Source organism: Gracilinanus agilis, chromosome 1, assembly GCF_016433145.1.
Source record: "Gracilinanus agilis isolate LMUSP501 chromosome 1, AgileGrace, whole genome shotgun sequence".
NCBI classification, from domain to species: Eukaryota; Metazoa; Chordata; class Mammalia; order Didelphimorphia; family Didelphidae; genus Gracilinanus; species Gracilinanus agilis.
The window spans coordinates 381,580,691-381,603,475 of record NC_058130.1 but is presented as its reverse complement, the minus strand read 5'-3'; the positions used below and the strand labels follow the sequence as shown (position 1 = coordinate 381,603,475).

General features: G+C 33.0%; 1 protein-coding gene across 1 annotated transcript in view; it reads left to right on the top strand.

Annotated features, from left to right (window-relative positions):
* Positions 1-22,134, top strand: part of NIPBL (NIPBL cohesin loading factor) — a 243,150-nt gene extending 221,016 nt beyond the window's left edge. The window contains exons 35-48 of the mRNA XM_044664328.1: positions 1,894-2,030; positions 5,668-5,808; positions 5,990-6,083; positions 6,803-6,957; positions 7,434-7,524; positions 10,066-10,239; positions 11,482-11,672; positions 14,360-14,467; positions 15,856-16,056; positions 16,759-16,905; positions 18,108-18,385; positions 19,565-19,739; positions 20,399-20,584; positions 21,153-22,134. Of these exons, the coding sequence (XP_044520263.1) occupies positions 1,894-2,030; positions 5,668-5,808; positions 5,990-6,083; positions 6,803-6,957; positions 7,434-7,524; positions 10,066-10,239; positions 11,482-11,672; positions 14,360-14,467; positions 15,856-16,056; positions 16,759-16,905; positions 18,108-18,385; positions 19,565-19,739; positions 20,399-20,584; positions 21,153-21,518 (2,444 nt within the window). The 3' untranslated portion in view covers positions 21,519-22,134. The remainder of the gene's footprint in view (positions 1-1,893; positions 2,031-5,667; positions 5,809-5,989; positions 6,084-6,802; positions 6,958-7,433; positions 7,525-10,065; positions 10,240-11,481; positions 11,673-14,359; positions 14,468-15,855; positions 16,057-16,758; positions 16,906-18,107; positions 18,386-19,564; positions 19,740-20,398; positions 20,585-21,152) is intronic.
* Positions 22,135-22,785: the final 651 nt, after the last annotated feature.

Here is a 22,785-nt window from a genome sequence, read left to right as displayed (position 1 = left end):
ATCAGCAAGTATTTATTTAAACACCCATTCACTTCTAAATAATAAGATGCAGTTTTCTTCTTGCCATTAAAATATAGTGCAGATTTTGTTTTTAAATCTATGATGTTGTAACCCAAATTATACTTTATGAGATTGTTAATGTTGAATAAATGTCTTAAAGTAAGTTGTTCAATAAGAACACAATTTAGTTATGCCTGACTTTTTGTGACTCCATTTGGGGTTTTCTTGGCAAAAGATACTAGAGTGGTTTGCTATTTCCTTCTCTAAAGGCAAACAGGATTAAGTGACTTGCCCAGGATCAGACAGCTAGTAAGAGTCTATGACCATATTTGAACTTGGAAGATGAATCTTCTTGACTTCAGTTCCCAGCACTCTTATCTCCTGTATCACATAAATGCTAAGATCCCAAATCTTACTCAAAGTAATTTTAGTTACCTTATAATATCAAGAGTAGTGATAGTGAACCTTTTAGACACCGAGTGCCCTAACTGCAACCTTCACACCACATGTGAGAAGCTCCCTCCTCCCTTCCCCCAGACAGGGGCAGAAGGAAGCTCCCATTGGGCTGCTGGGTAGAGGGATGGGTGATGAGAGAAATGTCCTCAGGCACCCATGGAGAGAGGGAAGGGAGCAGCCCACTCCATTATGTGTGCAATAGGTTTGCCAACATGGATCTAGAGCAATAAATCAAACCAAGCCTAAAATCCATCAAATATAATAGGAATGTCTTGAAAATTTTTAATACCTTGTTTTAGAATTTTTAACAGGCAAATGAATTCCTGTTCTTTTAAATCATTTTTTAAAATAACTTATTGAAAAGAAATTGATTTGACAAATCTAAAATATATACTTTTTTTATTTAATGCTCTGAGGGTTTTAAAGTTATAATTTATTTTATTTTGGCCTAGAAAATTATTTCTTAAATTCAGTAAGTGCTCCAAACATCTTTAGAAATTAAAATTGAATCTTTTATCAGACCAAAGTTCATCTCACTATTTGCCAATTCTCAATTTTGAAATTTAGCATTAGCATATAAATACATAACTTTAGCTTATCCTATTCATCTATAAATAGCTAGGGTCATGGTTGATATAGCATTATTAATATAGAAAATCCAAAACTCACAAGACTCATATAATTCATGGATAGTCAGCATAAATTATTCTCCAGAAGAAATATTGCATCCCTTGACACAGATACCATTGAGTGACACATCTGAATTAATTTAGAGTAGTACTCTACCCACTTTATTCACTTCTTTCTTTTTTTCTTTTGTCTTCCCAATATTTCTTCTGTTTCTTTTTTTCTCTTTCTACTCTGTTTTTCACTACCTTTTATTCTCAGGGCTAAAAAGATTATTGGTTCCTATGCTAAAAATTCACCTTGACACCCATATAATGCAATTTGTCTCCCAAATAGAAACTTCCTCTTTTAATCCTAATACTCTTCAGCCTGTCACCACTCTTTGAGCCATCTTTATCTTAGTTACCATTTTGTGTTGTTATCTCTACTTTCCATGTCCTTTTAGCTTAGCTCTATCCAAGGAGGGGGGGGGACCCTATCTTATCCAAAATATACATCTCCCACAGTGCATAATATGATGCACACTATAGATGCCTAATAATTTTTACTTGAGTTGAAAGATTCCCTCCAATCACAGCTAAGCCCCTTTCCCAGCAGAATTTTGCTCATCTATTACTTTTTCACTGAAATCACTCAGCTCACTCCCTTGTACCACCAAGCATCCCCCAACCTATGGGAGCAAAAGCTTTCTCTGTTATGCTCAGTTACCCACACATACATTATTTCCCCCTCTCAGAGCACTAAGAAAACAGTTTAGATTGTAATCTGTACAATTTCCACTGTGTTTTCATTTTAATTTTTTTTTTCCAGATTCTGACAATAAGGGAGTGAATTCTGGTCGATTGGTAGCTTGCATAACCACTTTGTTCTTATTCAGCAAAATCAGACCCCAGCTAATGGTCAAACATGCCATGACCATGCAACCATACCTTACCACTAAATGTAGCGTAAGTATCAGAAAAGTGCCTTTCTTTAGTAAAAGATGAAGATTTGAAATTTATAATTCACATAATAAGGGGAAATGCTGACCATAGTTTCACTAATAGGCCACAGACTTTAAATATGAAGAAAATATACTGTTTGTCCTTTAGGCATCCTTAGGAGGTAATATTCAGGATTTACTTTTTCCTTAGTTTGTGTTGCAGGGTATATTTTTTCATGGAATGAAGCATCCATAATGCCAAATATATTACTTTGTACATTTCCATAAAAATTAAACTCATCCTTATAATTATTTACTATAAAGAGATGTGAAGGTAGATTTAAGTAATTTACTGAAAGGCTAAATTTTAAAATCATGGACTGTGTCTGAATATGTCATCCATTGCTGCTATTTTGTGTTTTCCTAGGAATAAGGAGATTATTTGTCCTGTTTTCTGTATACTTAGTGTCAACCCTGGTGATAGAAGTTTGTTAATGACCTCAATTAACAGTTTGTCTTGGATATTTTTCTAGATTGAAAAACTCTTGACTTAGCAAGAAAAAAGAGATGAGAAGGTAGATACGGACTAGGAAAATTTTCAAGACCATGACTGTCTCTAGAGTCATATTAAGTACATCCCTAAGGGACTAGTTTGCTAAGTATTCTCTAGTTGATATACACAGTCCATCGTTTGGATTAAGAAGAAAAGTAACGAGGCATAGTGAAGAGAGCATCAGAAAAGAGTCAAAATATTTGAGTTCAGTTCTGGATGCCACCACTGGCCATCACTGTGACTTGTGACAGATCACCACATCTCTCAGAGCTCCAGTTTTTTCCTTGGTAGAATAAGGAAGAGAATGCTTGTCCTGGCTCTCCTAGAATATTCCTGTGAGAATCAAATGAGATGATTTATACATAAAAGCTCATTGTCAAGTGCTTTTCAGAAAGGTTTATTTTATGATTCTCCTGAAGTGGGTTTAGTTATTTCTAGGCTTATTTCCTACCACTCTTTTCTTTAAGAAAAAAAAATCCTTTACATGTTATATTGACTTTATTTAATTCTTGTGAAGGAGGAAATGATTTGTACTGCTCACCTTTTGGATGAAAATTATCTACTTAATGTCTCCACTTTCTAGCACCACTCACTTCCCTAATGCCTTACAATTAAGTTTCTGTTCTTTCTGTCTTTACCAAAACTATTCTCTCTTTACCAAAACTATTCTCTCAAAGGTTACCAAATGAATGAACCTCATCTCTGAATCCAAGAGCTTTTACTCAAGTCTACTTCTTCAACTTCTCTACAGACCTCAGCCACTTCCTTGATACTCTTCTTTCTCGCCCCTCACACCACTGATTTTCCTCTTACTTGTCTAACAGTTCCTTGTTTGGCTTCACTTTCTCAGCTTCCTATGAAATGTGTTGCTTATGGTTCTCTTCTTTACCTATAGCTTCCTGTGGCCTCTTTCTCATTTCACCTTAACAGTCTCGTCCATTCTCACAACTTCAATTTTCACTTCTATACAGATGTCTTCCAACCTGGCATATCCCTTTCCCTCCTTGAGCTTCAGGCCTGAATCTACAACTGTCTGATGTATTCCTAAATTGATATTCCACGAGTACTTCAGAAGTTTAACTTGTCTAAAGAAGGACTTAAGATCTTTCCTAAAATAGTGCTTCTCCTTCTGCCTTCACTGTGTTTTTCAATAATAATATCACTCAGCCTTCCTTCAAATCCTCAGTATGGTCTTTTCATATTTCATTCTCTCTCACTTTCTATAGAGAAAATATATACCGAATACTACTGATTATTATCTACCTAGTATTTTTTATATCCATCCTTTCATTGTATTTCTGTCACTATCATTTTATTTCTATCACTACTATCCTCTACCCATAATGGATTATATTGTCCTAAATGACTCCCCACCCCCACCAACCCCTCCTCACTCTTAATTCATCTTTGTCACTCACTACTGAAAAATCAGTCCACATCACTTCTTTACCCAAAACCTTCCAAAAGTTCCTTCCACTACTGAATACTGAATTTGCAATCTTGTTCTCATGAATACCCTCCCCCACTCCCATCCCCAACAAAACCGACCCTCAGTCATTTATGCCTTCCTATCTTATATATCCTTCTTTTATCAGTGTTCTTCCCATTGTGGTGGCAGCCTTTTCTTTCTCCTCACATTTCAGAGATACCAATGAAGGCTACTTTATTGCTTATTATATGATGTACAAACTCCTGGCATTTAAGGTCTCTATAATCAGAGTTTTCCTTACACTTCTTTATAGCCTTTTCCCCCCTACTGTTATGTTGTGATTACATCAGACTACTTGATGCCCTTCCCAAAAGTTTCTCCTAACTCTTTCCTTTATGTTTCTTCGCTCATTTCTGAAATGTTCCTCTCAGTCTAGAACTATTGAAACCTATTTATGCATTTAGGTTGAATTAAGATGCTACCTTCTCCATTGAACTTTATTGTCCCATAATCTATTCTGCATTTCAATAGTGTATAGTTTTATTCCCCCTTATATTGTGAACTCTTGGAGGACACTGGCGATAGATAGATAGATAGATAGATAGATAGATAGATAGATAGATAGATAGATAGATGGATAGGTGGTATTATAAGTTTCATTTCCCCAGTATTGAGCCCAGAATTTTGTGCATAGAAGGCAATAAATAGCAGTTCAGTAAATGAATGTCAGTATTAATTGGAATCCTAATATGCACAGTGAATTTGTAATGAATGCCTCTTGGTTATTAAGGAAGGTGAGAAAGAGCAAAGTTTTTTCATGTCTCTTTTGAAAATATAGAAATCTAGTATCATCTTCATTTTTATCTATCATCTAAAATCTCTATAAAGAGAACTATAACCCATCAATTTGAGAAGTACAAGCTTAAAAGAGTAGTGATTTTTAAAATATATTTTTATACTTCTGCCATTTATTAATAAAAATGGGGCTTAAAATTGTTTTATTCATTTGCTAAATTCTTAACATTTGTAGGTATAAATTATTTTATCCTATTAAATAATATATTTGGTTTAGATTTTTAAATTTTATATTTAAAGCATTCAGTTTAAATAAGAGAATAAGAACATTTTTATTTTATTTTATTTTATTTTTAAAAACCCTTACCTTCCGTCTTGGAATCAATAGTATGTATTTGTTCCAAGGCAGAAGAGTGGTAAGGGCTGGGTAATAGGGGTTAAGTGACTTGCCCAGGGTCGCCAGCTAGGGAGTGTCTGAGACAAGATTTGAACCTAGGACCTCCCATCTCTGGACCTGACTCTCAATCCACTGAGCTACCCAGCTGCCCCCAATAAGAGCATTTTAAAGCTGTAAACACCTTAAAGATCATGTAGTTCAGTCTCCTCATTTTAAAGATATGAAGCCTAGAAAGATGAAATGCCTTGTCCAAGGTCAATATAGCAAGTTATGGTGACTGCATACCAAGTCTTTTAACTCCCAGACAAGTGCTTTTTTTCCATTCTATCACACTACTTCCCCAATCATGGAGGGGGTTGATTTTTCAGATAAGAGCTGGCATAATTATCCTTCACTTTTCCCATTTCTACCCTTCCCCTCAAAATTTAATTCTTCTCAGATTTTGCATGGTCACAAAATTCTAATCCTTCTTAATTTTGGCCTTACAGACACAAAATGATTTCATGGTCATTTGCAATGTTGCAAAAATTTTAGAATTAGTAGTACCATTGATGGAGCACCCAAGTGAAACCTTCCTTGCCACCATTGAGGAAGATCTAATGAAACTTATCATCAAATATGGCATGACAGTAAGTATTCTATTATTTATCTTTAGATTCTACATAATTAATTGTGGTGATAATTGTTTAAATATTGTAATTTTTTTAAGTTGCCCACATAGATTTTCAAAGAAACTTGAACATTTTATATAGCTTTTCACTTTGAACTTATAATTTATCTAAATGGTAACATTTTTCTACATCTTTTTAGGTAGTGCAACATTGTGTGAGCTGTCTTGGGGCTGTTGTAAATAAAGTCACACAAAATTATAAATTTGTGTGGGCTTGTTTCAATAGATACTATGGTAAGTTAAACATAAGGACTTAAATTGACATATTTCATGAGCCTCTGTGGTTTTAACCCAAACCCAATGCCACATCTATACCAAGGGGTAGTTGGTGGGAGGATATGGTAATCTTCTATTATGACAGCCTCAAAAATATTAGGAGTGCACCCTCTGCATTATTCTCCCATCCCAAAATCCATTGGAACTATTTCAGAACTAGAATTTGACTCACATTGTATCTTTGTTTCCCCAGCAGCTATAGCACAATACCTTGCACATGGTAGGCATTTCACAGATGTTTGCTGAATTGAATTCAATCTTTGTTCTATTCTCTTCTTGGAAATTATTTATATTTTTAGCCCATACATCATGGGCTTCAGTAAATTCACTGCCTACTCTAAATTTTAAAACTTTTCCCATATTATTTTTCCTATTTTTACATTTTTCATAGGTCATCCTCAAAAGTTCTTCAAGTTCATGTGTCCATTTTCAAGTATATCCATACTAGTTATATCCCTCTAATTTTTTTAAAGGGTAGAAATATGTTACCCTTTGAAATAGAATCAACATAAGAAAATGAGCAGGCAATTAGGTACAAAAGTAATTGACCCTGTATTTGCATGGTTCTGTTCTTGATGAGATTGTTATTCGTTGTCATTTTTAGTAAAATTTTATGTAATAACACTAATTCAGGGACATAATGGTGAGTATAATTAAGTGAAGGATCTCTTCATTAGGTGCACTTTCAAAATTAAAAAGTCAGCACCAGGAAGACCCAAACAGCACAATACTTACAGCAAATAAACCAGCACTGCTTAGATCTCTTTTCACTGTTGGAGCACTGTGTCGACATTTTGATTTTGATCAAGAAGACTTTAAAGGCAGTAGTAAGGTAACATTCTCTAATTTACTTAATTCATTATTTAAAATTTTATGTATAAAAGCAAGAAATTATAATACTGAAAAGTGAATTCTATGTCAAATTGTTTTTTGCCTACTAAAATGTGTGAAATCATGAATGATGCTGATTTGTTTTAGTAAATTTTACCTATAACTAAATCAGTTGAATTCCAGGGGAAAGGAGTTAGAGAAAGGCAGATTTCATCTCATTCCAAGGAAAAATATTTTTAAACTAAGAACTGTCTGAAAATTAAATAGGCTCTCTCCATCAGTAGTTAAGTTTCTGTCTAAGCAAAAGCCAGGGTTATCACTTCACAAAGGTTGTTCTAAACGGCAATCTTGTATCAAAGACAAATTAGATTATTTCCAGGATTCTAGATATTCTTTCTTTAATGTTGAAAAATAATTAAAATCTATATACCAAAGACTATTCCATCAGTTCCTTTTTTTCCTTCTTTATTTGGCTAGGTTAACATAAAGGATAAAGTACTTGAACTCCTGATGTATTTTACAAAACATTCAGATGAGGAAGTACAAACCAAAGCCATTATTGGTCTAGGTAAGATAAGTATTTTAAACTTATTTTTATTATGGAGCTTGGGGATTAAGGTTGACTAATCTCAGTACTATAATTGCATGTTCTTTACTTGTATTTTTTTTACTGTACATAAAAACTAGTGAGTTCTTGAATGCTTTGATTCAAGATGTTCTTCTCTTATGTGTGTTGTTAATAGCAGCATGGTGTGGTGTACAGAATTCCAGACTGGGTGTTTGAACTCCTAGGTTCTATCCTTAGCTTTCCCAGTGACTTCCTCGGTGACCTTAAGCAAGTCTCTTAACGTCTTTGTACTTCAGATTCTTCATCAGTAAAATGAAGTTAACAATATCTATTCCCATCTATGGTGAGGTTTAATTAGTTTCTAAAGCACACAACAGAAAAAGAAAATAATATGGATTCAGTCCTGGTTTTATTTCCTTAATTTAATCTTACAAATTCATTGCATGTACCTCTCTCTTCCTTTTTGAACAAAGGGTAATTTACATAGTGGACAGAAAACATAGTAACGTACAAAATTAATAATGCATTACTTTTACCCATTTGTGTTTATATAACTACCGTAATGCAGTTTTTACTTTAAACTTTTAAGACACTTCTCACATCCCTACCCTAGGACCATTGTATGATTCGGATGTTTTTATCCTAGGTTAGGTCTTCCAGTGACTGGGTACCTGAAAATGCTTAGATGTTAAGGATGAGGGAAAAAACTTACAATGAGATACTAAAGTATCTTAAGTTAGCATGTAAAGGGCACTCAAAAGTTTTCTGAAAAAAGCTGTGCAAATCTTGAGTTCAACACAAACAGGTCTTTAATCAAAAGAAAACATTATGGCTTTTTTTATGAAGGACTTGCTTATATGAGGAAAAAAATACATCAGAGTTTATAATTATGTATGTTGTAATGTTTTAGGGCATGAATGCTGTCATTTTCATTATTGACTTTTGAGCAAGACTTTGCCTATCCTACATCTGTTATATGTATATTTCCGTCTTTCCATTTAGAGACTTCACTAATAGGAGAATGTTTTGTTGGGCTTTTAAAATTGGTTTTATCTAACTAGGGATGCAGTTTTATGCAATACTTTAGCTTTAAACTTAAATGTATCGCATAATAGGGAGGATATATAGTAGAAAGGCACAAATATTAAAATCAAAAGTTTAAAAATTCAACAAACTGAAAATTACTTTTAACTAAAAGAAATGGTATTTATTTAGGTAAATAGATCTAAGACCAGTAAATAGAAGATATTCTTGCCTAGTCTTTAGATATGCTGTGTGACCTTGAGCAAGTTATTTGATTTCTCCATGCTTTGGTTTTGATATTATAAAATAACATTGAGAATATAGGATTTCAAATGCATATTATTTCAAACATTTCGTATTTTAAATACAATATTCAAATACATCATCTTTCAAATATACTTTATTTAAAGGTATTTTTAAAAAATAAAATTCCATTGGGTAACAAGACAATATTGTGTCATTACTTCACTAATCTGTGATTTCATTAGGTGTGTAAGAACTCCTATCAATGCAGGTTGCCAACCCCTTTCTGTTTTAATAAATGATCTTTGGGAGTTTCTCAGGCCAAAAATATCCAGCCTTCTGCAGTACATCTGATAACTGTGAGCCTCTTCAAACTTTACAAGCTACTCCCTAAACAATGTGCTTTGAATTTTTCCCTGATCTCATATTTGAAGGCTTTCTAATTTGATGTAGGACCTCTGTGACTGGTGCTACACTGCTATAAGCTTCAAAACTTGAAGTCACCTTACACAATGATGAAGCATCAGAAAAAGAGTCTGGTAGAGGATGTTCGTAAATATACAATAATATCATTTGATAGATATATCGATACATTGCTGCAATAGTAAAATCAAGGTTGTAGATTCAGCACTGAAACTCCAATTTTGAAAATCACTTAAGGAAAAGAATTATTTTGGGTTTCAATTTTAACATTTTGGTTGAAGACACTGTCAGAAAAACATAAAATGAGCCATTTTACTATATTAGGTAGTTAGAACTCAACTTTTAAAAATAACGTATATATAGTACCTTTTTCTAGGGATCTGAAAATGTTTAAACACATGACCTCTTAAATCCTAAAAGGATCCCTATGAGGTAGGTGGGTGGTAAATATTATTGTCCCCATTTTACAGATGGAGAATTGAGGCACAGAGAGATTAAGTGACTCACCCTTGGTCACACAACAAGTCAGTGGTGGAGCCAGGAATAGAACCCAAGACTCCTGACTCCCAATCCACTCCCCTAGCCACTAGGCCCTGCTCCCTCCTCAAGTTTTCCTCTTGTGTGAAATTCTCCTTTGAAATGCAATTTCTTGTTTTTAAAACATGGGGAAAGAAGTTCCTGCTCTAAAACTTCTCTAGGTAAGGCTACCTGCATACTCTTAAAGTCATTTTAAGTATTATTTTTTCTGAACTAAGGAAATTAAATCTTTTACCAAAATTTTCATTTTATTTTGAGAGAGTTTACATGTAATTTGAAATGACTGTATCAAAATCTTTGTCTCCATTTTCCTAGGATTTGCATTTATTCAGCATCCAAGTCTAATGTTTGAGCAAGAGGTAAAGAATCTATATAACAGCATTCTAGCTGATAAAAACAGCTCAGTAAATTTAAAAATCCAAGTGTTAAAAAATCTCCAGACCTACCTACAAGAAGAAGATACACGTATGCAACAGGCAGATAAAGACTGTAAGTAAAAGCTGGGTTTTGTTGTTGTTGTTTTGGGGTTTGTTTTTTTAACAATTTAGTGCACTTCTATGGGAAAATCATAGAAAAGATAATTCATTTTTTACTTTTACTAAGTATTATGAGGTCTTATTTTTCTAGAGCCCATGCTATTGTCTGCTCAAATAGTTCTGAATATTATTGACTTGCTAAAAGGTTATTAATAAACTACTGCATCATTTTGGGAGAATGCTAAACTCCATCCAGAGTTTGCTATGGAGCTCAGCAGCAATCTCAAAGAAGGCAGAGGAAGGAGAGCTGATTTTAGAATTAATTTATGAACTTTTCTTAAGTCAGAAGGATACAGATAACACCTTTAAACTCCCATGATTTTAGGAATAGTACTTTCTTTTGTACAAAGAAATGCAAGGATATTACTTGTATTTCATTTTATTAAAGTATTTTAAGCATGATGAAATGCTTAAAAATATTAAAAATTATAATAAATGTGAAGTCCTGTGGGGCAAGGGAAGTGAGGTAGCAAGGTGGATTGTGAGCCAGGCCTGGAAATGAGAGGTCTTGGGTTCAAATCTGGCCTCATATACTTCCTAGCTGTGTGACCCTGGGCAAGTCACTTAACCCCAATTGTCTAGCCCTTACCAGGTAACTCTTCTGCCTTGGAACTCTACTTAGTATTGATTCTAAGATGGAAGGTAAGGATTTTGTTGTTGTCATTATTTTTTTAAGAGGAAGAGAGAGGGGAACAAAAATTGGAAAGGAGAGAGAGTGCACATTAGCATTATCACTGGAGAGTCAAGCATTCATAAATTCTGTCTTTGTGCTCTTATTTTTATAGACTGTTCAGATATCCATGCCTTCTTTGGGTTACCATTGCTGTGGGACCTGTTAATAAATAATTAAGCAAATCATACTTTTCTTCCATCTTTTACATTTTCATTTGCTGTCTTCTGATAGATTTAGAGAGATGTCTGACCTTGATAAGATTTAGCTATTTATCTACCTACACACAAACCATTTTTTGAAGGTTTTCATTTCTAAAGGTGGCTAATCTGTTTTACCTTAAGACTTTATTGCCTTTAATTTGAATTCTAACATTGTATGCTTGACATTTTAAAATTTTGTGATTCCGAAAAAAGGGGGGCATAAGGCAGAGAGAGAGAGAACATATCCACAAAAAGGTTAATATTGGAAAGCAATTTGTTTAATTTCTGTGCAGCTTTACTCAATCTGTCCTTCCTTTCACAGGGAAGAAAGTAGCAAAACAGGAAGATCTAAAAGAAATGGGTGATGTGTCCTCAGGGATGAGTAGCTCCATTATGCAGCTTTACCTCAAACAAGTTCTTGAGGCTTTCTTTCACACTCAGTCAAGTGTGCGCCACTTTGCCCTAAATGTCATTGCATTGACTCTCAACCAGGGGCTCATCCATCCTGTTCAGGTAAGCAAGGGCAAATTCTTTTTGCCATTGGAGCAGTTATGAGTTGATAAAAGTTGATTATTGTTCTTCAAATGGAGATTACATTTTCCCTCTTTACAGCTCCCCCAAAATGAAATTCAGTAAAGATGAGAGAGACAGAGAGAGTTAAGTACAGGCGACTAGGTAGCACAGAGGATAAGAGTGGGCAACCTGAAGTCAAGAAGCCCTGAATTTATATTCTGCTTCAGACACTGATTAGCTGTGTAATTCTGGGCAAGTCATGAACTGCTCTGTGCTTTATTTTCTCTCATCTATAAAATGAGGAGAACAATAATAGCACCCATTGATCAGGATTTTTGTGAGAGTCAAATAAGGTAGCATCTGTAATGCACTTTGGAAATATATACGCTAGTTATTATTGTATGTACAGAAATATGGTGTACATATACACAGTACCTCCAGTATACATGTATATAAAATTTGTGTTTATGTGTTTAAAGTTGTTACCGTGTTAAATCTGAGTTAATCCATTAAGACTCTCTCAAAGTCTCATTAAGACTGGCCAAGAGTACATTTTTTGGGATAATTAATATATGTAATCTCTAGAGCAAAAACTTAATGACTTGCACAGGAATGAATCTGTGACCTAAAGAGGATTTATACTAAGCTATAACCAACTTAGGTAAGCCAGAATTGTTTTGAATTAGCTATTCAGAGCCTTCATCTTGTTCGCCAATATGTAGTTGCTAGATTTACATAATGCATTTCCTCAAAGCTTAGTTGTCTAATCAGAGTTTTCAGAATAATGTTTCAAATCATTTCATATTAGTAAATTTTTTTGCATAACTGGAATTTTCCCTTTCAAATAACTAGGACATTTGATTTTAATCATTTTTTAAATTGAAGTATGTCTAGATCATATTGTATACTTTTGCCTCCTTAAATATAACTAAGCAGAAAATATAATGCAACCCTTTATTAATGATCTGAGTTCATGATTATGAACTATTCCAATAAATAATCTGAAAGGGTATGAAATGAGTTGCTTCCCTCTATACTTAATGGACCTAGGCTGCTCTCGTAATAAGTTTGGGGTGTGGTATAAGTATAAAATTTATAAAATATGTGAATTTGTATGTGTACATAGAAATAACAAATGTGTCATATAAGAAATAATAAATATACATACAAATATATCCTATAAAATGTATTTTCTCCCCTCTTCATTGCTTTTTTTATTGCTTGATTTTACTCATCTGTCTTCCTTGGAAAATAACTATTTTTCCTTATCAGTACAAAGACAAATGACCAATTGTGGTAGAATTATGTAAATTCAAATAACTAAGTTTCACCCCAGAACCTCTCCTATAAAGTGTATGAAATTTTTTTTTTTAGATATTTAGTCATCTTGGGAGTATTTTATGGTTTAGGTTGCCAAAGAGTTGACCTTCCGATAATTGGGGCATTATTATATATAAATGACATATTTTGGGGCCTGTATAGATACGTAAATCACAGAAATAGTCCTACTCCTAAAAAACTGAAAATTACAGATATATATATAAAAATTTCTTCTGCTTCCAAGATCATTGATGAGAGACCCCAATTTAAATTCTTAAAAGTTTTCTCTAAAGTGTTAAATAGGGGCAGTATAGTGGGAATAAGTGAAAATAGAATAGAAAGAGTGAAAAATAATAGGTCTTCATTATAAATATATTTTTCTGAATTCACTGCCATTAGACCTTATTCTTTTACTGTGACAGGGTAGAAACACTTTTACTATTTGATTTCTTTCTTATTGCAATCTCAGCCTCATTGTAACTAGTGTATTCTTTATATACTGTAACTCTCACTATAATTTTCTTTGCTTTAAAATAAATATTAGTGCAACGAAAAAAATCTTTCCACATTATGAACCCTGCTCATTGTCTTGAGGCTTTTGGCGTGGAATACATGAAAGTTACGTAGGATAACACAAGTGTGAATGAATATTTCATTTTATTTTCATCTTAGATAACTTATACCCAATAAAACATCTTATTTTAGAAGCATCATGGTATAGTCGATAAGAGGGCTTTCCTCTGAAATAGGAAGATTATGTTGAAACCACAATACTTCTCAATACCACAGCAACAAGTAACTACACGTTACAGAACAGATGCTTCAGTAGAGCTAGTTTCCACCAAAATTCTTCCCAACACTGTTAAAATTACAATTCAAATCCCTTCTTTCCCCCAAAATTATATGAAGATGATAGTGTGCATATACTTAAAATTGAACTTTGTGTCAGTTCATCCAACAAATATTTTAGAACACTAAAGACATGTTTGATTAAAGAAACAACCATTTGAAATGTATGCAGCAAAAATGTAATGACTGGTCACATAACAGTCATGTTCAAATCATCATGAAGGCAACTTTCATAACTTAGTGATGAAATTTCAGAATTGTTCTAGAATCTATTTTTTGTCTATCGTCTGACTCTTTATTTTATAGACTACATCTAAAAGAAAACTAATACTTGATGAAAAAGGTCTGAATCCTTGGATAAATTCTAGCTACCAAATTATTTCTAGTGGTGAGATTATAATTTATGTAAATGACATTGTCAAAATAATTATTAAATTGTGCTAAGATATTAGCTTTACTAGGTTTCAGATAATTCTCAGTATCTCAGTAACTTAAAATACCCTTTATTTCATTTCTAGTGTGTGCCATATTTAATTGCTATGGGCACAGACCCTGAACCTGCTATGCGGAATAAAGCTGACCAGCAGCTTGTGGAAATAGACAAAAAATATGCTGGATTCATTCACGTATGTACTTGAAATATATATGTATAATTTAAATTTTCCAATCATTTGCAATTCATTTACTGTATCTTTAACATTTACTTTCTAAATGTGTTACTAAGTTTACTCCATGTGTATTGAGTTCTAGAGAAAAATTCTAATTTAAAATAAAATATCAAAGTAAAATAAGGATAGTATTATGGTACAAAAGGAAAAACTAGATTAAGAATCAGAAGAAGATCTGAGTTCTAGTTCTAACTCTTTCCATTAACTAGGTATGAGTTAATCACAATTTCTCTGGAAATGAACTTTAAGGCTTCTTCTACATATAAAAGTCTATGACTTTGACTTTTTAGTATATATTTCTAGTAAAACACTACCATAAATTTTTCTGCAAAAATTTAATATTTGTTTTTTAAAAATCTTACTGTAGTCAATACTATTAGAAAATCTAGATTCTCATGACCTTTTAAAATTATTATTTGAACTTTAGAATTATGTGAGCTTTAATGATGATAAACAATTTCAGGTAACAGTTGCTGAATATTGATACTACATGTATGCCTTCATTCAGCAGCCTTTTAAGCACCTACTTTGTGCAAAACATGTACTAAAACAAACGATGAATAAATGGTGAAAAGATAAATAAATCATGGTTCCTTCCTTCATGGAACTTAAAATCCAATGGGGCAGGGGGAATTCTAGATATTCACCAATGCAAAACATAATGTAATAAATAATATGTAGTAATTAGTGCAGAAAGGTTGTTACTCTTTAAGTTTAGTAGATGGAGACTTGGGGGTTATGTATAGCCATTTCTAAAATCATTCTCCTGACCAAATTATTTTTTTAAGCTTTTTTATGCAAGGATTACTCATCTGAGCAACTATAACATTTTAAAAGAACCAGAGAGAGTTTCTTGGAAGAAATTTTAATTCCTCTTAATATGAGGGCTTTTTGTATCATATTAAAAAGAGCATTAAATCGTGCGGGGAGAGGATTATTGTTTAGGTTCTGCTAACTCACTCTACGTGACCATATCTTGGCTTTTTGGACTTCATTTCTAAAGGTAGGATATCAGATTAGATGACTGAAGGAAGTCACATAAAGCTCTAAAATAATGTTTTCTCCTCCTAAAATACTATGCTTAACTCTTAGTTGTTTTACAATAAGAAGAGATCTTTAGACAAAATATTGAAGTAAGTAGTTTTATTTAAGGTAGTACTAATAAGGTAGTTTTCTTGAAACTGAAAACTTGTAGTTGACATTTTGCAAAGCTCTCTTCAAAGATGTTCCTACTATAACATAAGGGCTAGATGATGAAGACTCACATGTTTCAAGATGTAATGCCCTTTTGTTTTCCTTTTGATGTATTTGATATTTTTTCTAAAAGCAAAGATTTTTTAATTTAGATGAAAGCTGTGGCTGGTATGAAGATGTCTTACCAAGTTCAGCAAGCTATCAACACATCCCCAAAAGATGCTGTGAGGGGCTTCAGACAAGACGAATCCTCCAGTGCTTTATGTTCACATCTTTATTCCATGATCCGAGGAAATCGCCAACACAGACGAGCCTTTCTAATTGCTTTACTCAATCTCTTTGATGACACAGCAGTAAGCATAAAAAACCTTTACTCATTTAAAATCAGTGTTCTATAGTGTTAGATTTTTACCATGTGGTATACAAGAAAAATATTTAATGTACACTTCCTTACTTCTTCTGAATACTTACAGATTAAAAGATTACTCCAGAAAGTAACAAGAGTAAATAAAAAGCTAAAGTCTGAACATTAATTATAACTAAAGTGTAATTTACCTTAGGATATAATGCTTATCAATGAAATTTTTAATAATCCAAGTAGATGGCTTTGTAGGTCCCTTCACCTCTGAAATTCTGTGCTATTTAAAGTTGGATGGAGACAAAATGAAGGAGAGATACAGAATGTCCAGGTGTGGTGAGAACACAAGCAAAAAAGAAGGAAGACCTCTGGGATATGGTGAGGCCAGGTAGTGAAAAGGCTTAGGCAACAGCTTGGAACTCTGTCTGAGGAAAGAAGGCCGAAGGAGGATTAAAAGGGAGGAGGAAAGCTGGTCAGACCCTAAAGGGCTGCTGAGGCCTGCCTGGGCAGTTTCTATGGGGAAGCAGAATGTCCTCAGAAGAGTAGCAGCAAGGAAAAATAAGAACCCAGCTAGGAAAAGTTTCTTTTTATTTAGATGGGAAGATGATGAACCAAGTGTTGACACCTGTTTTTGAGTTCTATGTCAAGAATATGAATGCACAAATTGTCAAATATTTTACCCTTTTTTAATTTACAGAAAACAGAAGTGAATATGCTCTTGTATATAGCAGACAATCTAGCCTGTTTCCCTTATCAGACACAGGAAGAACCATTGTTTATAATGCATCATATAGATATTACACTCTCAGTTTCTGGCAGTAACCTTCTGCAGTCATTTAAGGAGGTAAGTTACACATGTTAACTTTTAATGCATCTATTAAACACATGGTATTTCCACTGTTTTGCTTCTTGGTGTTTGTCTTTATTTGTTTCACAGATACATATACTCTTAAGTCACAATGGGACCACCGTTGACAGTCCTTGAATGGAAAAAAGGAAGTGGGATGTGCCGCTACTTTTTAGGAAGGCTTGAAAATCTCTCCTTTCTGATCTTTTCAAACCATCCCACTTCCTTAGTTCTAAAGGCATTTTCTTCTTACAATAAAATCAACTTTCACCATTGTATAAAAACTTATACACACATGCCCACACATATATATGTATGTTGAGTGTGTAGGTATATGTGTATATTATCTATTGATACTAGATCTTTGAGCCCTATTAATGTATATAATGTGTATTCTTGGGTCTTATTGTATAGTTTGATTATGAAAATGCCTGCTCTTGTACTGAGAATATTATTAATCACTGAATAAATATTTAATTGAAAGATACCATTATATGCATGATACTATAAGTATTGTCTCCTTTGCTAAATTTTCAGTGTATACAGATTTTTAATTCGTCGAATTTCTAAGTCAGGACAAACTAGCTTTAAAGTATTTTCTAATTCTTTGACTATGTTTTCTAGCACATGTGCTCCCTCACTCATTATCTGTATCAATAAATTAATTTTTCCGTATCCTCATCCACTCCTAGATTTTAATTCAATAAAATTATGTGTTGTTTTCCTGTCTTCTTCCTTTTTTTAGCTTAAGCCAGCCTATTTGTATGGGCCTGATACCTTCAATCAGGATCTGATCAAAGTTGCATATTATCCTATTGTAAAATATTCAAAGAGGAGAAATGACTGAAATTAGGTGTTTTTTTTTCCTGCCCAGTTGAGTTTACATTATTATTGCAATTGTTTTTCTTTTAGATCCCCTAATATATTATACAAAACAATAATTCTAGATATTTAGTTTAAATCTTACCATTCATTTTCAAATTTTTGGTAATATCTTCACAGAAAATAAGTGAAATCAAAAAAATTTTAGAGTGATTATATTTTGTTTTGAGGCTAATTTTTTTCTAGTAGTATTTGTCTTCATTTGTATAATAAAAGTCAGTTTAACATTAGGATTTGATATTCAGAAACCTGGTTTATAGAAAAATTTTAGGAATTATTATATCCTATCAGATGAGACACTTTCATCTTTCTTTCAGTCTATGGTGAAAGACAAGAGGAAAGAGAAGAAACCCTCACCAAATCGGGAAAGTGCATCTGGAAGTGATAGTGAAGGAGAGGTTTCCAAGCCTCGAAAGTCACGTAAACGAGTTGACTCTGATTCAGATTCAGATGATGAAGATGACATAAATGCTGTGATGAAATGTTTACCGGACAATTCGAGTCCTTTAATTGAGTTTGCAAATGTGTCCCAGGGTATTTTATTACTTCTGATGTTAAAACAACATTTAAAGAACCTATGTGGATTCTCTGATAGGTAAGGATAAAGAAACAATGACAGAAAACTCTTACTAAAATAACCTTAAAGAAATAAGGAACCAAGCCTTAATTGTATACTCATCTTCACTTTGCAAGTATTCCTTTGCATGCATTGAGAGTAGAAAGGTACAATGAAAATAGAAGTTACTACTAACTTTCTAATCTCTCTTAAATTCTTTATTAGTTCTCTTTAAAACATTATTATGTATATACCCTTAAAAATAGATGTGAACTCAGAATTTCTATAGACTACCTACCTCCAAGCTAACTTCATATAAATCCCATTGGTCTTCACTTTATATAAATTTTGGACTCTCTTCTGAGACAGAGTTAGAAAATGCAAATTCTTATAAAATCAGAGGAATTTCAGTACTCCTTGAAGGGTAAGCAGTTTTTTCCATTTCTACTTTCTGTCTGTTTTGCTAGTTCTCCTTTACTGAGATGAAGGTGCGTTTATCATCTATTCTAGAAGACTAGTAGTAGGAGTAGGTCCTTATAATTACTCAAAGTTCTGTTTCTTCATAGTGTTTTTTTTTTAAAACTTACATTATTGTAGTCATTATGTATATATTTTTCTCCTAGTTCTGTTCATTTCAGTCTGCTTTAGTTCATATAAGTCTTCCCATCTTTCTTAATTTGTCTTATTTGTCATTTCTTATAGTATAAAATACCACCTCATTATATTCACATTATATTCAAGTCCCAAAGACTGCTTCCTTTTCTGTACTACATTATTTCACCCTGGTCAGTTTGATTTCATAGATGACTCCCTTTGAATAGAATGAGATGGTGTTAATATCTTCTTTGAGAAAGACAGTACAATATAATATATTGACTTTGTGAGAATTCAATTCATGCCTCTCTACAGATCATATTTCAAGATATATTTATTGCTTCCTTCTTACTATCTTAATTTCTGAAGTGTGCAGTGTGGCTTCTTGGAGTGTGTTTTTTATTTTGAAAAAAAAATCAAGTGATTTAAAAATCTCTTTGAAGCAAGTCATCCTTATAGCCCTGTAGATATCTTATGAACTGGACTCAACTCAAATGCTCATCCAAGTGGCAAATTTCATTTTGTTTAAATTTGAAGTTGGATTTATTGCAAATGGATCATTGTTAAATATCAGTGTCTCAAATTTTAAAAATAAAATGTCGGGTTTTTGTTTTCGGGAAACAGTAAAATCCAGAAGTATTCTCCATCTGAATCTGCAAAAGTATATGATAAGGCGATAAACCGGAAAACAGGAATCCATTTTCATCCTAAACAAACCTTAGACTTCCTGCGGAGTGATATGGCTAATTCCAAAATTACAGAAGATGTGAAGAGGAGTATAGTTAAACAATATCTAGATGTGAGTAACAAAACTGCAAAATGCATTCCTTTTTCACAAATATTGCATGTAATAGAATACAACTTGACTGAAATTACTTTTTTAAACATTATTATGAAATATAATGACTTGTACATGAAATTTTTATTCATACATTAAGAACTAAAAAACAGTACTTTTTAAAGACTGTGTTAAAATATTTCATTAAATTTTGTGTAACACTTTTCTTCTTTTATCTCTTAAATGAGTCCAAATGATTAACTATCATCTTGAAATCACTTTCTGCAATGTAATTTCCTTTATATAAAACAAGTCGGACATGAAACCCATTAGAAAATAGTGTATTCTTATTTAAAAAGGATGCCATCTGCATCACAATTTTCAAATAATAAAATTATTTTAACTCTCCAGAATTATAACATTTGATATTTTCAGAATATTTTAATTATCTTAAGGAAGTCATTTTCTCAACAATACATTTGTCTTTAGGTGATAAAAATGTGAAATCAAATGAGGAAGGAAGGATGCTCCTAAAGTGTATATTTGAATTGTGAATTGAATACATTGTGATAGTGTTAGGATATCTTAATCACATACTTTTATATGATCAGTACTAGACACTTAATATTTTGAAGTACTTATTCTGACTGAATTTTTTAAAATATGCTTATTTTCAATAGTTCAAGCTCCTCATGGAACATCTGGATCCTGATGAAGAAGAAGAAGAAGGGGAGGTGTCAGCTAGCACAAATGCTCGGAACAAAGCAATTACCTCACTGCTTGGAGGAGGCAGCCCTAAAAATAATGCAGCTGAGACAGAAGATGATGAAAGTGATGGGGAGGATAGAGGAGGAGGCACTTCAGGGGTGAGGCGGAGGAGGAGTCAACGTATTTCGCAGCGTATTACGTAAAATGATTTTTATGTGCTTATACATGTCAGTCTATCATACTAAATGTACACAAAGTAATGTAATCCACAAGGGAAAGTATTTTGTAGATAGAATTCTCTACTTAACCATTTATACATCCTTTTGTAGAAAGTTTAATAGAAAAAATAAAAAAGAAAAACAGAAAATAAGACTTACCCAGTTATAAAGGGTTATTAATTTTCCTTTGGAATGTATTGTATATGTTATCCTTTTTATTGTTGCCAAGTTTTTATGTAGCTTTATGGTTTATGTGTATATATATACATATATATATATATATTTTATCTATCAATAAGAGTAAAGACGGGTACAATTTAAGAGTATATGGTTTTACAAGTGTTAACCCCTTGGCGCTGGCGGTCATGGTGCGTCTCATTGCCGGCAATGGAAGTATACTGGGAAAATTCCCAACTCCCGGCGTCAAGGGATTAAAATCAATAAAAGCAATAATTTCACTAAAGTTCTTTTCTGTAACACTTGGTCTTTTTTCCCCCCAATGTTTTAGTCATTGAGAAGGTCAAAACGAAATTCAGACTCTACAGAGTTGGCAGCACAGATGAATGAAAGTGTTGATGTCATGGATGTCATCGCTATTTGCTGTCCAAAGTACAAAGATCGACCACAAATTGCAAGAGTAGTACAGAAAACCAGCAATGGCTTCAGTGTTCAGTGGATGGCAGGCTCCTACAGTGGCTCCTGGACTGAGGCTAAGCGCCGTGATGGTCGCAAACTGGTGCCTTGGGTAGACACTATTAAAGAGTCAGACATTATTTACAAAAAAATTGCTCTAACGAGTGCTAATAAGCTGACTAATAAAGTTGTTCAGACTTTACGATCGCTGTATGCCGCCAAGGATGGGACTTCCAGCTAATGAATTTGTACATGCAGCCAAATTACAGGAATTTTAAATGAAAGGCAGAAAAACTTGAAATATCAACATTCTGGCAAAAAAAAAAAATCAGTTTTATGAAGAGTAAGAATGAAACCTGGGACGCAGGAAAAAAAAAAAAAAGAAGGAAATGTTTGGTAAACATTTTTGTGGGAGCTTCCTTCGCTGTTGTGCAGCAGAAACTTCTCAGTTCATTTTTACTCCCACTGTATTATAGTTTAACAAAAATTGTTTATATCTTGAAAAAAACTTTCTGTTTAATAAAATAAACAAGTGAATGTTGGAAATTAGTCTGTTAATGTTCTTAATAAAGTGTTCTTGGAGTTTAACCTAGCAGCGGATGGCTTTCTTTAGCTTAGCCCAGTTTCCAGGGAAGCATTGTTTTTTCCAGGCTGTAAAATGGCAGATTCCCCTGGATATATAATTTATTCTGTTGAAAAAAAAAAGCATGCAGTATCTATGACCTATCTGCAGGAGGAGTTTTTGTAAATGTAGATTTTGATGTATTAGGTCACCCTGAAAATAATACAAGAAAAGGGATCCCCAGGCAATCTGGTGGAACGAATACTGCAATAAATTTTTTTACTTCTCTTTGTTACTTGTCTGTTTCCATTTGAATTTCTTATTGTAAAGATATGTTTAAATCCATTTATATTATTTTGCAGTCTTTTATGTAAAATTTACTATTATCAGTGGTTTTCAAAGCAAGACATAAAATATTGTTTATACAGTTTGTATAGGCCGACTGACTTCTGAATAATTGGTATCTTTATTTTTCTCCCATAAAAGGGTGTATACACAGTTAACTCAAGGGTTTTATTGTATCCTGCGATATTTAGTATTAACTATATATGATTTAGCACTGTGCCAAACACATTTTCAAGAGTACATTTTGATATAAAAAGAAACTATAGTTTATTCCTTGTATGCTTCAATTTCTTTCTAATGATGTCAAAATGATAATTTTGATAGTTTAAACTTTGGGAAAACTTAGCAATCTCTCTATTTTGGGTAACCAGCATTTCTCTTGGTTAAAATTGTAGAGGTTTGTTTCAGAAGTAATCTGAGGATTGAGATGGGTATGAAATTTGATAATTTTACTACCTTTTTCATAAATGATTTCTAATGCTATTTGTATATTACAATATTTTTTACTAATTGAAATGTTTTTTTTTAATTTTCTACTTTAAAGTTGTATCATAAATCTTTTAGGAGCACTTATCTGTATCCATATATGTTAACAGACTTC